We start from the raw sequence: 17,201 nt of genomic DNA on the forward strand, positions 1-17,201 counted from the left end.
CTCCTACACAGGATGCGGACATCCCAAGCTGTTCTTACGGCTGCTGTGCCAAATGCCCAGTGCTGTATAAAGAGGCCTCGAAACTTTCAGGGAAAATGTGTATTACTGATTATGCATGGATTTCAATTGTATTAGTTCCAAACTAAACTCATCTTCTAATTCCACTGTTCCCGCCATGAACTTTCAGATGTACTCTAGTACAAGCAATACAGCTTAGACTCCACACCAAGGATTTGTGGATGCTTTTCAACCAGGAGACATCCGCTCCCTAACACTGCAGGACACCCATCTTCACTGTCCTCCTCTTCAGAAGCAGCCAACTCAGAGCAATCACAGGCTGTCATCCGAGCTCTCTCTGGCCACCACCTTGCCCCCCATCTGCATTTTAATAAAATGCACAATTTCTAATGGATACAGAATTACAGCTTAAAGTCTTAAGGCACGGAATCAACCAAAGGTAATACACTCACTGGAATTCAATGTACTTTCCTACTTTATGCATATAAACATACAAGATAACATTTTTAGTAGGTAGTGAATAAAACATGAAAAATACTCAAACCCCAACATTTAAAAGGCCAATAATCCAATTAGAAAATGGACATTTCACCAAAGGTGATGTCCAGACAGTAAGACGTCATGGAGAAAAATATTCAGCATAATTAGTCATTCAAGAAACACAAACTGAAACCACAGTAAGGCGTTACACGTGTCAGAAAATGTAAGATGCTACTCAGTGACACCATCTAATGTTGGACACAGACACACACCAGACACACACGCTGCTGGAAGGAAAGCAGAACAGTACAGTCACTCCAGGAAACCGCTGAGCCATGGCTGTCAACACTGAAAACTCATGCATCTTATGGCCTAGCAACTGCACTCCGGACACGTTTAATGCAGCTTTGCTGGTATTACCCAACAAGTGAAACAATCAAAATGCATGAATGATTACACTCAGATATATCCATACCATGGAATGCAAGGGGCAGACATTGTGCCACAGCAGGTGAAGCGGCCACAGGTGCAACCCTTAGCCCATACCAGAGCGCCAGTTTGAGTCCCAGCTACTCTGCTCCTGATCCAGCTGCTTGCTGATGCACCAAGGAAGTAGCAGATAAGGACTCAAGTACTGAGTTCCTGCCACACACGTAAGACACCTACAGTTCCCAGCTCCAGATGACAGCCTACAACAAACCTAGCTGTCGTAGCCACTTGGGGAGAAAGCCAGCAGGTAGAAGCAAACGTGTGTGTTCTCTCTGCTTTTCCAGCAAATAAATATTCTTAAAAAACAAAAAAGGGATCTAACAACTTGAATGGCTCTCAAGGAAAATAGTATGAATGCAAAAACCAATCTGAAAAAAGATTCATACTGCAAGATCTATTTACCTATCATTCATGAAACAGAATAATTAGACATGGAGAACGGATTAATGGTTCCAGGGACTAGGGATAGTAAGGAAGAGGTCATTACTGCAGAAAGGGATAACATGAGAAAATCTTGTGGTGATGCCACAGTTAGGGATCTTAACTGTAGTGGTAGTTAAATATGTGGTACAATTATCAAGAGCTACATGTACATACGTGCATGAATGACTGGTGAAATCTAAATAAAATAAGAATTAGATCAATGTCAATTTATTTTTGATTTGGTATTGCAGTTATGTAAGATATGAACATTAGAGTGAGCAACAGAAAGAGTACATGAATTCTTTTTTATCTCTTTGATACCTCCAACAAATCTGTTTTAAAATAAAACGTCAAAATATTGGGTTGGGGGTCGGCGCTGTGGTGCAGCAGGATTAAAAACCTGGCCCAGTTCGAGACCTGGCTGCTCCACTTCCGATCCATCTCTCTGCTGTGGCCTGGGAAAGCAGTGGAAGATGGCCCATGTCCTTGGGCCCTACACCCCCATGGGAGACCTGGAAGAAGCTCCTGGCTTCAGATCGGCACAGCGCCAGCCGTTGCGACCAATTGGGGAGTGAACCAGCGGATGGAAGACCTCTCTCTCTCTGCCTCTCCTTTGTGTAACTCTTTCAAATAAATAAATAAAATCTTAAAAAAAAAAAAAGAGTGGGTTGAAAGTCTTCTTTGTACTAAAGAAATGACTGAAAATCTTACCTTTGCAGCTACTTCAGCACTGATCTCTTCCTGGGTTTCTGCTAATCTTTTCTTAGCCACTTCTGTTCTTCGATCACAATCTGCAATAAAGGACTGCAGATGATCCATGGCCTATAAAGTTATAGAAGACAATTATTGTCAGAAAACCAACTTTATTAAGATTTTTACTCAAAAACAATTTTTTCAAAATGCTACTAAGGAATTAAAATAATAATAAGTAGGTTCAATTATGAATCCAAAATACTATCAGCCATCGATAAAGCTGGAGGAGTGAACATAAATTCACAGGAAAGGTAAGACTATAAAGACACTGCCATATTGATACCCTGCTTAAGGAAGCACAATCCATACAGCCTTTATAAAAAGACCACGTGGCTTTTCTTTCTTCTTTTTTAATTAATCAGTATAAAGGCATGGTGGAAAAGGGAGAGAGATTTTGTTCTGCTGGTTCACTCCTGAAAAGGCTACAACAACCAGGCCAAAGTCAGGAGCCTGGAAGTTCACCTGGGCTTCCCACACAGGTGGCAAGGACAAGCAGTTACATTCCCAGGTGCATTACAGGAAGCTGGACTGGAAGCAGAGCAGCTAGGACTCCAATCAGCACTCCAATATGGCACCCTGGCATTGCAAACGGCAGCTTAACCTGAGCAGGTACTGACCCTAGGAGAAGTGGTGATGGCCAGATTGGCTGGGTTCCTGCCACCCACATGGATACCTGGACTGTCCCCCAGCTCCAAACTTTGGTCAAGTTTGGGCTGTTGTGGGCATTTGCAAAACAAGCCAGTGAATTAAACTGTACTAACAACTATTTCTGAAAAAGTAATCAGATATATGATGGTGGTATTGCCAGCATCTTAACCACAAATACCCATCCCTTCAAAGAATGACAAGCAATCTAACTTTAATAATAATCTGTAAGGCCAAAAAACCAACGAAAGAAAAATAAAATAGGAAAAAATATCTGCAAAGTAGGTCTGAGGGAAAGGACTACTTTCCCTAATATGTAAATATCACACATCAATTAGTAAAATACTAGAGCTGGAATTGTGGTTCATTGGGTTAAGCCACTACTTGGGTCACTAGCATTCCAAATCAGAGCACTAGTTAGGGTCTCAGCGACTCCACTGCCAATCCAGCTCTCTGTTAATGTGCCTGGGAAAGCAGGGGAAGACAGCCCAAACACCTGGGCCCCTGCCACCCACACAGCTTCTGCCCGGCCCAAACTCGACCACTGCAGTCATTTGGGGAGTGAACGAATGAAGATTCTCTCTCTCTCTCTCTCTCTCCTTCTCCCCACCCATTTTATCTGTCATCCTGCCTTTCAATTAAATGAAATGTTGTTGTTTTTTTTTTTTTTTTTTTTTTTTGACAGGCAGAGTGGACAGTGAGAGAGAGAGAGAGAGAGAGAAAGGTCTTCCTTTTGCCATTGGTTCACCCTCCAATGGCTGCCCGGCATGCTGCAGCCAGGGCACCACACTAATCCAATGGCAGGAGCCAGGTGCTTCTCCTGCTCTCCCATGGGGTGCAGGGCCCAAGCACTTGGGCCATCCTCCACTGCACTCCCTGGCCACAGCAGAAAGGTGGCCTGGAAGAGGGGCAACTGGGACAGAATCTGGTGCCCCGACCGGGACTAGAACCCGCAATTAAATGAAATGTTAAAAAAAAAAAAGAGGGACCGGAGGTGTGGCACAGCAGGTTAATGCCCTGGCCTGAAGCACCGGCATGCCATATGGGCGCCGGTTCAAGCCTTGGCTGCTCCTTTTTCACAGCTCTCTGCTGTGGCCTGGGAAAGCAGAAGATGGCACAAGTTCTTGGGCCCCTTCACCCACGTGGAGACCAGGAAGAGGCTCCCGGCTCCGGCCATTGCGGCCAATAGGGAAGTGCACCATCTGATGGAAGACCCCTCTCTCTCTCTCTCTGACTCTCCTGTGTAACTCATTCAAATAAATAAATAAATCTTAAAAAAAAAAAAAGCTAATATTCAATATTAGCCAATAACTCAAAACACAGTTGTACAGTTTGTTAAGAAATAAAAATAAATCTTAAATGTATATAATATGTCCAAACTCACTCATAAAAGAAAAGCAAATTGAAAGTACACTTAAAAACCAAATGAGGCTGGAGCTGCGGCCTCATGGATAAGGCCACCGCCTGCAGTGCCAACATCCCATATGAGCACCAGTTCTAGTCCCGGCTGCTCCGCTTCTGATCCAGCTCTCTGCTATGGCCTGGGAAAGCAGTGCAAGATGGCCCAAGTGCTTGGGCCCCTGTACCCATGTGGGAGACTTGGAAGAAGCTCCTGGCTCCTGTTTTCGGATCGGCGCGGCTCTGGCAGTTGTGGCCAACTGGAGAATGAACCAGCAGATGGAAGACCTCTCTCTCTCTCTGCCTCTCCTTCTCTCTCTGTGTAACTCTTTCAAGTAAATAAATAAATCCTTAAAAAAAAAAAAATAGAATCCCGTAAGTAAGACCTTTGGGGGGAAAAACCATTCTGGGTTGGCATTATGGCACAACAGGTGAGGCTGCCACCTGCAATGCCAGCACCCCTACAGGCGCTGGGCTCAACTCTCAGCTGCTAGACTTCCAATCCAGCTCCCTGTGAACAACCTGGGAAAGCAGTAGAGGAAGGTCCAAGTACTATCCACGTGGGAAACGTGGATGAAGCTCCTGGCTTTGGCCTGGCCCAGCCATTTCGGCAGTCAAGCAAAGGACAGAATCTCAATCTCAATCTCTCTCTCTCTCTCTCCTTCCTTCCCTCCCTCCCTCCCTCTCCTTATCTCTCTTTAATTCAGCCTTTCAAATAAATAAATTAAATTTTTAAAGCAAATCCCAAATATTTCAGCTATCCAAGGTATCTAAAGAAGTCTTGATGGGGCAGGCATTGTGGCACAGTGGGTCTGGCCACCGTTAGGGATGCCCTCTCCCACATCAGAGCACCAGTGTCAGTTTCACCCACCCTAAGATCTGTCTCTATGTGTGTCTCTGTCGCTCAAACAATTAGGTCTTTTTTAAAAATTACTGATGTTTTACAATGGCAGAGAAATAGATAATGTCATACACTATTGGGGGAAGTAGAAATTGGTAATTCTTAAGAGCAATTTAAAAATATTTATTAAATTATTCCTTGGCACAACTACTCTATTTTGAGGTATTTGGTCTATACAAGGTCAGTGTGTGAAAATGACTATGCACTGTTAACAGGGAAAAACTGCAGGTAGGTGGCTGATGCAACAGTAAAGTCACTGCTTGAGACACCTGCATCCCATATCAGAGTGTTTGCCTCAAGTCCCAACTCCACTACTTCCAAACCAGCTTTCTGCTAATGCACACCCTGACAAACAGCAGATGATCCCACAAATACTCAGATCCCAGTCTCCCACATGGAAGACTCAAATTAAGTTAAGGACTTCTGACTTCAGCTTGGACAAATGGCAAATAAGTGAATAGAAGATGTCTCTCCATCTCTTGTTTGCCTCACAAATAAAATGAAAATTTTTTAAAAAAATTTAATTCTAAAATCTAGGCCGCCATTGTGGTACAGTGGGTTAAGCTGCTGCCTGGGATGCTGGCAGCCTATATGGGCACCAGTTCAAGTCCTGGCTGTTCCACTTCCAATCCAGCTCCCCACTAATGCTACAGGGAAAGCAGCAAAGATGGCCCAAGTGCTTGGGCCCTACACCCACACGGGAGACCTGGAAGAAACTCCTGGCTCCTAGTTTCGGTCTGGCTGAGCTCTGGCCTTTGCGGCCATTTGGGGTGAAACCAGCGGATGGAAGACCTCACTGTGTCTGTCTCTCTCTGCCTTTCAAATAAATCTTAAAAAAAAAAAAAAAAAAAGTTTCTAATTTCCATTAGCAAAATTCCCCGGATGTTCAGAAGTATAGACAGGAGTATTTTTACCTCCTTGTCTTGCAAAATTGTATGCATGCACCACCTTGCTGATAAGAAGTATAACAAGAAGGGGAGGTGGGGGTCAGCACTGTGGTACAGTGGGTTGGGCTGCAATCCAAGTAGGGCTGGCTCAAGTGTCACTGCTCCACTTCCAATCCAGCTCCTTGCTGTGGCCTGGCAGGGCAGCAGAGGATGGCCTATGCACTTGGGCCCCTGGGCCCACGTGGGATACCTGGTAGAAACTTCTGGCTTTGACCTGGTCTAGCCCTGGCCATTGGAGCCATCTACATAGTGGACCAGTGGTTGGATAATCTCTCTCTCGGTCTCTGTTACTCTGATTTTCAAATAAATAAATAAATCATTAATGAAAAAATAAGGGTGCTTGTCACAGTGATTGAGATGATTCTGAAGACAGACGCCCGCATCCTGTATCAGAGTGCCTGGTTTGTGTGCTGGGTGCTTCACACAGATGTTCAGCCTGGGAGGCAACGGGGAAAACTCAAGTGGTTGGGTCCCCACCACCCACATGGGAACCTACCCCAAGTTCCCAGTCCCAGCTACTTCAGGCAGATGGAGAGCAAACCAGCAGAGAGGACACGTCTGCCTAGCTCTGTCTTTAAATAAATATCTTTTTTAAAGTACTGGTAACGGGCCGGCGCCGTGGCTCACTAGGCTAATCCTCCACCTTGCGGTGCCGGCACACCGGGTTCTAGTCCCGGTCGGGGCACCGGATTCTGTCCCGGTTGCCCCTCTTCCAGGCCAGCACTCTGCTGTGGCCAGGGAGTGCAGTGGAGGATGGCCCAAGTGCTTGGGCCCTGCACCCCATGGGAGACCAGGATAAGTACCTGGCTCCTGCCATCAGATCAGCGCGGTGCGCCGGCCGCAGCCCGCCAGCCATGGCGGCCATTGGAGGGTGAACCAACAGCAAGAGGAAGACCTTTCTCTGTCTCTCTCTCTGTCCACTCTGCCTGTCAAAAAAAAAAAAACTTTTTTTTATAAAGTACTGTTAACGTTTACAGTCATCAGTGTATGATGTATGATCATTTTATGTAATGCTGATTATTATACTATACCCAAAAAAACAGTTTCACTGAAATGTCATCTTCTGTTTCTTCTGTTTGTTTTATCTTAAAATTAACGTCCTGGGGCCGGCACTGTGGTGCAACAGGTTAACACCCTAGCCCTGGGAAAATAGAAGATGACCCAGGTCCTTGGGCCCCAGCACACTCGTGGGAAACCCGGAAGAAGCTCCAGGTTCCTAGCTTCGGATCGGTGCAGCTCCTGCCGCTGCGGTCAGTTGGGGAGTGAACAAACAGATGGAAGACCTCTCTCTCTCTCTGTCTCTCCTCTCTCTGTGTAACTCTGAATTTCAAATAAATAAATTAAAAAAAAAAAAAAAAACTCTAATGTCCTTACCACACCCTAAGAGTATGTGTCTGTGTGTGGGAGAGATAAACATATACAGATACAAGTAAATATGAATGTACAATTTCAGAAAATTACTGAAGAAAGGGCCCGTTGTGCACTAGAAATTAGTTGCTTAAACTGATTTTTCCTTAATCATTACCACTATGCTTAATTTCCAAAATAACATAAATTACGTGACTTTTACACATTTTCTTATAATAACAAGTCTCATACATTAAAAAGTGTTGCCAAGAAAATACATAATTATACTAAGGCAATGCTTTTCGTAAAAATACAAAGTGGATAATTTACTACAAGCTTTACTCCTTTAACAGGACACAAGTATAAATCAATATTCAAATTGCTTTGCTACTAAAATAATACAATCCATTAAAGCAAAACCACATACATCCAGCTCAAAGAAAAAATCCTGTTCTTTGGATGCAATTTCATAATCTGCTCTTAAAGCCAGGTCATGGACTTTCAGACATTCGCCAAGATCCATTCTCTGCAGGGAAAAAAAAAAAAAAGACATACTATTTTAATTATTTAAAAAGAAACACGTTTTTCAAATACTCATTAAGCAAGTACAATTCTCTTCAGAATATAAAGTTATACTGATGTCTTTTAAAAATTATTTTATTTACAAGAAAGTAATAATTACAGAATGAGCTATCTTCCATCTGCTGGTTTATTCCCCAAATGGCTCCATCCCATAAAGATGTTTCTTTATAATATTAACTATAAAATTTCATGGACAAGTATAGAACGTGGTACCAGAAAAACAGCTCCAATCTCTCTACCAGCAGATGGTAACAGTGACCGCTGTTGTACCTAGGAACAAACCGGGCCAGCGCTGTGGCACAGCAGGCTAAGCCTCCACCTGTGGCGCCAGCATCCCACATGGGTGTCAGTTCAAGTCCTGGCTGCTGCTCTTCTAATCCAGCTCTCTGCTATGGCCTGGGAAGGCAGTGGAGGAAGGCCCAATTGCTTGGGACCCTGCACCCACGTGGGAAACCTCGAAGAAGCTCCTGGCTTCAGATCATCCCAGCTCTGGCCACTGTGGCCATTTGTGGAGCGAACCAGCGGATGAAAGTCCTTTTTCTTTGTCTCTCTCCTCTCTAACTCCACCTCTCAAATAAATAAATAAAACATTATTTAAAAAAAAAAAAAAAAAGACAAGGAAATGCTTTCAGAATCCAGAAAAGGGTCTTAGTTCCCAAATGCATTTCTCATTTAATAGACAAAACTTAAAACTTTTACATGCATCTGCGAAACTGCTTAGATTTTTTTCTGAGGGCTGGTTTTGTGGTGCAGCACGTTAAGCTGCCACACTGGATGTCCATATCTTACATCAGAGTGCTGGCTGGAGGCCACTTCCAACTCAGCTACCAGCTAATGAGCCTAGGAAGGTGGTCAGAGATGTTAAAACTCCTTGGGCTCTGCCACCCAATGCCAGATGCCCGAACGGAGTTCTTGGCTGCTGTGGCCATCTGGGGAGTGAACCAGCACATGAAAGATACCTTCCCCCTTTTCAATCTCCCGGCTGTTCCGCCTTTCAAAATACATACAACTTTTTTTTAAAGATACTTCCTAAAAAGCTTTTGTGGGGGGAAAACTGAGGGGAAACAATGAGAAAGGTGGAAAGATAATCACAGACGTGAACAATGGATGATCAAAGCAAAGAAGAAATTTTAACCTGGAGGTAAACAAGCCTATACCCGCAGAGACTCAACCTCTGGAGGGAAGAGAGCACAGTAATTAAGAGCACGGTTAACATGATTTTCATTTTGCTTTTGTTACACAAACTACACATAGAATAAAAATACAAAAACCACTCAGAGAATTAAAGTCATTCCTGAAATTAGTAAGTTCCGACATTGTGGACAGCTGGCCCTCGTGCCCACAATCCATATTGGAGCACCTGTTCGAATCCCAGCTGTTCTACTTCCAATGCAGATACCTATTAATGCACCAGCAGAAAACGGTTCCAGTGCCTGGGCGCATGCCACTCATCAGGGAGATCTGGCTGGGGTTCCTGGCTCCTGGCTTCAACCTGGCCCAGTTCTGGTCACCACAGCCATTTGGGGAGTGAATCAGTAAACTGAAGATCTCTTTCTCTATCTCTTCCCCTCTCTCAACTCTGCCTTTCAAAATAAACAAACTGGGGCCAGCGCTGTGGCATGTAAAGCCGCCGCCTGCAGTGCCAGCAACCCATAAGGGCACCAGTTTGAGACCCTGCTGCTCCACTTGCAATCCAGCTCTCTGCTATGGCCTGGGAAAGCAGTATTAAAATGGCCCAAATCCTTGGGCCCCTGCACCCAAATGGGAAACCTGGAGGAAGCTCCTGGCTCCTGGCTTCGGATCTGCGCAGCTCCAGCCATTGCAGCCATCTGATGAGTGAACCAGCAGATGGAAGACCTCTCTCTCTTCCTCTCTCTCTCTGCTTCTCCCTGTCTCTGTGTTAACTGTGACTTTCAAGTAAAATAAATAAAACTTTTAAATAAATAAATCATTAAAGGGGGAGGCCCACTTTGTGCCAAGAACCATACTACTAGGTAATAGGGATAAGGTGCTAAGTGACACAGTCACTGAATTCACACAGCTTTTGATCCAGCTCTCTGCTATGGTCTGAGAAAGCAGTACAAGATGGCCCAAGGACTTGGGGCCCTGCGCCCATGGGGGGGACCTGGAAGAAGCTCCTGGCTTCAGATTGGCCCAGCTCCAGCCGTTGCAGCCCTCTCTGCCTCTGCCTCTCTGTAACTCTGCCTTTCAAATAAATAAATCTTTAAAACAATTTTTTTAAAAAAGCTAAGGACAAAAGTGTTAGATGAAGGGAAGAAAAGGTTGACAAAATGTGAATAAACCCATCAATCAACTGAAGAACTTTCGATTAAGAAGCAGAAATAGATTTGCTTTATTATGACCCACAAACAACTCCAGAGTTAAATTTTAACTTTCTCAAGGAAATACTATCAGAGCTTCCCAAAGTTGGAAGGAGTTTCCTCAGAGCTTGTTAATTTCCCAAATAAGCAAAAAGTTTAGTTTTCACAGCCATTTATCTAAGATATTGAGAGGGAAAAAGCATCAACCACCAGGCTTCCATGTATTCTCCAACACTGAGATTTTATGACTTTTTGTTATCGTTGTTTTGAGACGAGAAAGAGGAGAACGACAGAGAATGCATGAGTGCATTCCCATCCACTGGCTCACTCTGCAAATGCCTGAAATGGCAAGGGCTGGGCTGGAGCCAAAGCCAAGAGCTGAAAACTGACCCAGGTCTCTCACACATTTGGAAAAACTCCATCACTGGAACATTACACTGACTCCGGGGGTCTGCATTAGTAGATATCTGGAGTCAGGCGCTGGGTACTGAACTCACACAATCCAATGTGGATGCTAATCCAAACACCTGCCCCTGTGATTGTGTTTAAAAAGCACTGTTTCTCCTCTAAGACTATCTGATACTCAGCTCTCATGTACATTAAGAAGTAACTGGGAACGTGTATATAAACAGTTCCCTCCAGTTATCCCTTAGAAAATAATTAGGGTCACCCATTAGTATCGTACTATACTGTACTGAGCATGCGGAGATTTTTTTTTTCTAAGCCCCAATGCTTGTCCTCATTCATCAGTCTATGGTTTAACAAATATGGAGTTTTTGGGCCGGCGCTGTGGCACAGTGGGCTGAAGACCCAGCCTGGAATGCTAGCATCCCACATGGGCACCCGTTCAAGTCCCAGCTGCTCCTCTTCTGATCCAGCTCTCTGCTATGGCCTGTGATAGCAACAGGAGATGGCCCAATCTTTGGGCCACTGCACCCGCATGGGAAACCTGGAAGAAGCTCCTGGCTCCTGGCTTCGGATCAGCTCAGCTCTGGCCATTGCAGTTATTTGGGGGAATGAACCAGCGGAATGGAAGACCTCTCTCTCTCTCTGTAACTGTCTTTCAAATAAAAATAATTCTTAAAAAAAAAAAAAAATGGAGTTTTCAAGCAGCAATGTCAAAGTTGCATATTAAATAACATTTAACAAAATGTGGAGGGGGGCACATTGCATCTTAACGATGCCACCTGTGATGCCAGCATCACATGTGGGCACTGATTCGAGTCTTGGCTGCTCCACTTCCAATCCAGCTTCCTGCTCAAGTGCCTGGGAAAGCAGCAGAAAACAGATGAAGTCCTTGGTCCCTTGCACTCGTGTAGGAGGCCCAGATAAAGCTCCAGGCTCCTGGCTTTTGCCTGGCCCAGTCCCAGCCATTGCAGCCATATGGGGAGTGAACCAATAGATAGAAGATATCTCTTTCTCTGTAACTCTTGTTTTTCAAATAAATAAAATCGAAAAGAGGAACGGAGAGGAGAGAGAGGGGAAAGGAGGTTCCAGCCTGGTCCAGCCCCAGGTAGTGTAGGCATTTGGGGCATGAAATCAACTGATTGTTAGGACTAGCGGCTGAAACAGTTGCTGCAGTGCCTGGCTTTGGTACCCACTGCAGCTCCTGACTCTAGCTTTACCAATGCAGACCCTGTTTCAAGGCAATGGGAGGGATACCCGGATTGAGTTCCTGGCACCCAGTTTCACTGAGCCTCAACGCAGTCCAGGCCAAACCGTTCGGGCATTTGGGGAAGTTTTTTCCATAATAAAAAAATGTCCAACTTGTTATTCCCAAAGACTGAGTTTAAGTCTCCCGATGTTTCTCACGTGCAGGGTTCAGAGCGCTGTTCTAGTTCTCTTCCCCTTCTCTGCACAGATGACTTGCTCAGTACCGACTGACACTACATTAGAGTGCTTCCTCGGGTAAGGACCCTTCCACTCTACCACGCTCACCTCTCCTTTCAGTGCTGACTTATCATCTTTTAATAAGTCATCCTATGAAAAGTCTGAAAAAAGCTCTTCACAGCAAATACTCAAAGCAACTGTCCACTGCTTCTCTTAGTTATCTCCCTTATCTTTATTCCTCAGCTAGTTTCCAATCTGTTCTCAACAAAACATGCAAATTTGCCTCACTGTATTTAATCTACAGCTCAGTCCCTAATTCAAATACTCCGGCCCTCCTGTCCAACTATGTCTAAATGTACATCCTACAACTTCTCAAAAGAAAAAAAGCAACTATGTGGCTTAACAACAATATGAACACAAAAAGTAACATGACCAGACCAGATAGCAGAGGTGTATTTTTGGTGAGAGTGGGGTTGAGGGGAAGGTGTGCCTTGGGGAGTAAACTGGAAAGCAAAGGACATTAACCTCCCTGGAATGGAGCCCCACAAGGACACGGATTCTGACCTGCTTTACCTACTATGCTACACGGGACTGCATAGTAATTATCTGCTGAATGAACCACCGGCAACAGCACAGCGACAGCCAACAGCGGTCAAGCAGCTCCCACCGAGGCAGCCTGGGCTCAGAGGGGAGGGTCTTCAGCCTCTGCGTTTCCCACAGCGCCTGCACTCTCTTCTGAAGTGTTCTCATGTGTGCCTCTCCTCCAAGATGCAGACTACTTGAGCCAGTCGCTACCCTGGGCCTTGGGACTGCACCTGTACACTCTAGCCTAACTATTCTTATTATTTATTTATTTATTTTTTTGACAGGCAGAGTGGACAGTGAGAGAGACAGAGAAAGGTCTTCCTTTGCCGTTGGTTCACCCTCCAATGGCTGCCGCGGCCGGCGCACCGCGCTGATCCGAAGCCAGGAGCCAGGTGCTTCTCCTGGTCTCCCATGGGGTGCAGGACCAAGCACTTGGGCCATCCTCCACTGCACTCCCTGGCCACAGCAGAGAGCTGGCCTGGAAGAGGGGCAACTGGGACAGAATCTGGCGCCCCAACCAGGACTAGCACCCAGTGTGCTGGCGGCGCCGGCCTAGCCTAACTATTCTGAAAGACCTGGGGGAAGGGGAGCGGTGTCTGAGCCTCTTCAGCGCTTACCTCACCCTTCAGGGACCTTGCAGGACAGCAGGTATAGCTAGGCAAATTTTCAGGATTCTAAACACTAATCACCTATTTTCCTCTGTTCATACTATCACGATTAAGTACACACTCTGGCAATATGCCATATACTGTGCAGTATTTAATAAAAGGAAAAACAAACATAGATAACCCTAGCCACCACAGAGGTAACCATGACAAAACCATGCCATGACCAACCATGTACCCATCCTAAGAAACCTCTGACAGGTCACCCCTGACTTTATCCCCAACAGGACTTTGGACACTAAACACGCAGCTATTTGCTTCTGTGGCTGCAGCTTCTCCTGCTTCTCATTCCATGTAAGAGTGCTTAAAATGGAAAAAGAGAATGGTAATCCATTCTAATTTAAAAATTATACCATTTGTGATGAAAGTTATAGGAAATTTTGATTTTTTATCTATTTATTATATTTATTTGTTTCAAAGACAAAGCCAGAGCAACTGAGAAAAAGACACAGAGGAAAAGAGATCTTCCATCTGTTGGTTTACTCCCCAAATGTCAGCAAAGGCCAGGAATGAGCCAGGAGCTCCATCCAGGTGTCCCATGTGGGTAATAGGATCAAAGCAGAGCCGTCACTGGCTGCCTCCAAGGGGTGCCTCAGCAGGAAGCTGGATCTGAACCACAGCCAGAGGTGCAACTCAATCCCAGGTCCTCTGATACAGAATGTGGACATCCCAGACAGCAGCTTACCTCACTGTGCCACAGAATCAGTCATTATTTATGGCACTTACAAAATTAGAAAAACAGCTCTACTTTCATCTAACCTAGCTTCAATTCTTCCATTTATTCATACTGCTTAATTTGTTTAAAATAACAATCCTCAGGGCTACCGCAGTGGTGCAGTGGGTTAAAGGCCCAGTCTGCAGCACTGGCATCACATATGGTTCCAGTTTGAGTTCTGGCTGCTCCACTTCCGATCCAGCTCTCAGCAATAGCCTGGGAAGGCAGTGGAAGATGGCCCAAGTCCTTGGGCCCCTGCAACCACATGGGAGACCTGGAAGAAACTCCTGGCTCCTGGCTTCGGATCAACACAGCTCCAGCCATTGTGACCATCTAGGGAGTGAACCAGCGGGTGGAGGACTTTGTCTCTCCCCTTTCTATTCCTCTGCCTCTCTGTAACTCTGCCTTCAAATATAAAAATAAATTTTTAAAAAATAATAATGGTAATTCTCTTCATTTGTCTTTATTATGTTTTCTTATACCATCTTAAAGAGTCTCAAATGAGAGAAGTGAAAGACACAAAAAGTGATAAATTACAATCACTTAGATACAGTAGGAAGATAACAAGGAATATAAGGATAGAAACATTAATAGTACTAAGAAGGGACTATATACCAGTAGGACAAAAAGTAAAATCATGGTAGCAAGACAGAAAGCACAGGAGACACATACATTTGTCCTAACACCAAAATCCTTCAATTTACTGCTCCAATGTGAACACTACTTTCTAAAAGAAAAATTTTCTATACTTTGATTCTCATCTCTTGCACCTTCACTTTTCCTTGTATTTGTAAAATGTCTTTCATCCAAGTTCAATGTTTGTTTTAAGACCCAGCTTAATGGCTTAATGGCCGTGGCGGCCATTGGAGGGTGAACCAACGGCAAAGGAAAACCTTTCTCTTTGTCTCTCTCACTGTCCACTCTGCCTGTCAAAAAAAAAAAAAAAAAAAAAAAAACCCTAAATGCTTTATTAATGTTTGTGGTTAATCACCTCATAATAAAGTATTTTAACTTTTCTTTTATTATCATGTATTTATTCTATTCTCTGTTCAATGATCTGCATCCTCCATTTTTCAATGAACAGTCTTAGAGAACCCAGAACTCACTAGTTGCCCCAGATTTGCTAAGTTTACATAGCTGAAAAAAATCTGGAAGTTCAAGGTCTACTAAGGATAATGCCTAGTAATAAACAATTACTGAGATATTAACCAAGTCCTAGACTTTGAAAGCCAATCTGCTCCAACAATGACTTCCAGACCTCCTGCTTCATTTGGGACTGAATGGTATTTGCTATTTCCTACCTACATTGTTTCAAGAGTCATGCTACAATGATAAGGTCAATCTTTGGAATTTGCTTCAAGAATTATGGAGAGAGCAGGAGCGATTATAAATGAAATAAGGCAGTAGTGGTAGATCAAGTAACCAGTTCCTTTGCAGAACAAAACGCTGAAACACAATGTCTAGATCACCTTTAAGGAAAGACATCTCGGGGCTGCCATTTTGGCATAGGGGGTCGAGCCACCATCAGCAGCGCCAGCATCACACCCAGGTGCTATTCTGAGTCCTGGCTGCTCCTTCTGATCCAGCCCCCTGATAATGTGCTTGGACTCTTGTATCCAGATAAGAGACAGGGAGGAAACTCCTTGGCTCCTGGCTTTGGCCTGTCCCAGCCCCAGCTGTCTGGGGAGTAAACCAGCAGATGGAAGACCTCTCTTTCTTTCTCTAACTCTTTCAAATAAATAAATTTTAAAAAAATCTCCACAGGCACAAAGTATATGGAGTTATTGTACATATATGAAGTTAAGACTGTGGGGTCAGTGTTGTGACAGCAGGTTAAAGCATATGCAACACCAGCATCCCATGTGGCTGCCAGTTTGAAAACCAGCTGCTCTACTTCAGTGCTCATGGCCTGGGAAAGCAGAAGATGGCCCAAGTGTTTGGGTCCCTGCACCCACGTGGGAGACCTGGGAAGAGCTCCTGGCTTCAGGTCAGCCCAGCTCTGGATGTTGCAGCCATTTGGGGTGTGAACTAGCAGATGGACAATCTCTGTCTTTCCCTCTCTCTGTGGCTCTGCCTTTCAAACAAATAAAAGTAAATCCTAAAAAAAAAAAAAAAATCAGGGGCCAGCATTGTGATGCAGCAAGTTCGGTTGCCGCCTGCAGCCAGGGCATCCCATATGGGCACCAGTTCAAGTCCCAGCTGCTCCACTTCCAATCCAACTCCTTGTTAAATGCACCTAGGAAAGTAGCAGGGGATGGCCCAAGTCCTTGGGCCACTAAACTCACACAGGGGACCCAGAAGGAGCTCTGGCTCCAGAATGGCCCAGCTCCAGCCACTGTGGCCATCTAGAGAGTAAAGAAGCAGATGGAGGATCTCTGTCTCTCCACCTTTCTCTCTTGGTAACTCTACCTTTCAAATAAACAAATCTTCAAAAGGAAAAAAAACTGAAGGATTCGAAGACTATTCAGAATGACAGGAAGTTATTTCCTAACGACATAAATACTCAAAGTAGCATAGTATAGCGTATTCATGTGCCTGTTTACTAACAATGCTTCAAACTATTCAGGATGTAGTTTTTTTGTTTTTGTTTTTTTTGACAGGCAGAGTGGACAGTGAGAGAGAGAGACAGAGAGAAAGGTCTTCCTTTTGCCGTTGATTCACCCTCCAATGGCCGCTGCGGCCAGCGCGCTGCAGCCGGCGCACCACGCTGATCCGATGGCAGGAGCCAGGTACTTATCCTGGTCTCCCATGGGGTGCAGGGCCCAAGCACTTGGGCCATCCTCCACTGCACTCCCTGGCCACAGCAGAGAGCTGGCCTGGAAGAGGGGCAACTGGGACAGAATCCAGTGCCCCAACCGGGACTAGAACCCGGTGTGCCGGCGCCACAAGGCGGAGGATTAGCCTAGTGAGCCGCAGCGCCGGCCCAGGATGTAGTTTTTAAAATGTAATAGAACGACACAAGCATTTAGCACAGCAGTTAAGTCACCACTTGGCGACACCCGTATTCCATACTGAAAGACCTAGGTTGAGTCTTGGCTACTCCACTTCCAATCCAACTCCTTGCTAATGCAACCGAGAAAGCAGCAGAAGATGGACCAAGCA

General features: G+C 44.9%; 1 protein-coding gene across 12 annotated transcripts in view; it reads right to left on the reverse strand.

Annotated features, from left to right (window-relative positions):
• Positions 1-17,201, reverse strand: part of LUC7L2 (LUC7 like 2, pre-mRNA splicing factor) — a 60,965-nt gene that overhangs the window by 23,812 nt on the left and 19,952 nt on the right. For all 12 annotated transcript variants that reach the window (XM_017338035.4, XM_070071430.2, XM_089329671.1 and 9 more), the window contains 2 exons: positions 7,829-7,927; positions 2,122-2,232 (listed from right to left, as the gene is read on the reverse strand). In XM_017338035.4, the coding sequence (XP_017193524.1) occupies positions 2,122-2,232; positions 7,829-7,927 (210 nt within the window). The remainder of the gene's footprint in view (positions 1-2,121; positions 2,233-7,828; positions 7,928-17,201) is intronic.

This window comes from Oryctolagus cuniculus, chromosome 3 (assembly GCF_051225735.1).
Source record: "Oryctolagus cuniculus isolate XC-2025 breed Fujian yellow rabbit chromosome 3, ASM5122573v1, whole genome shotgun sequence".
In the NCBI taxonomy this organism is placed as follows: domain Eukaryota; kingdom Metazoa; phylum Chordata; class Mammalia; order Lagomorpha; family Leporidae; genus Oryctolagus; species Oryctolagus cuniculus.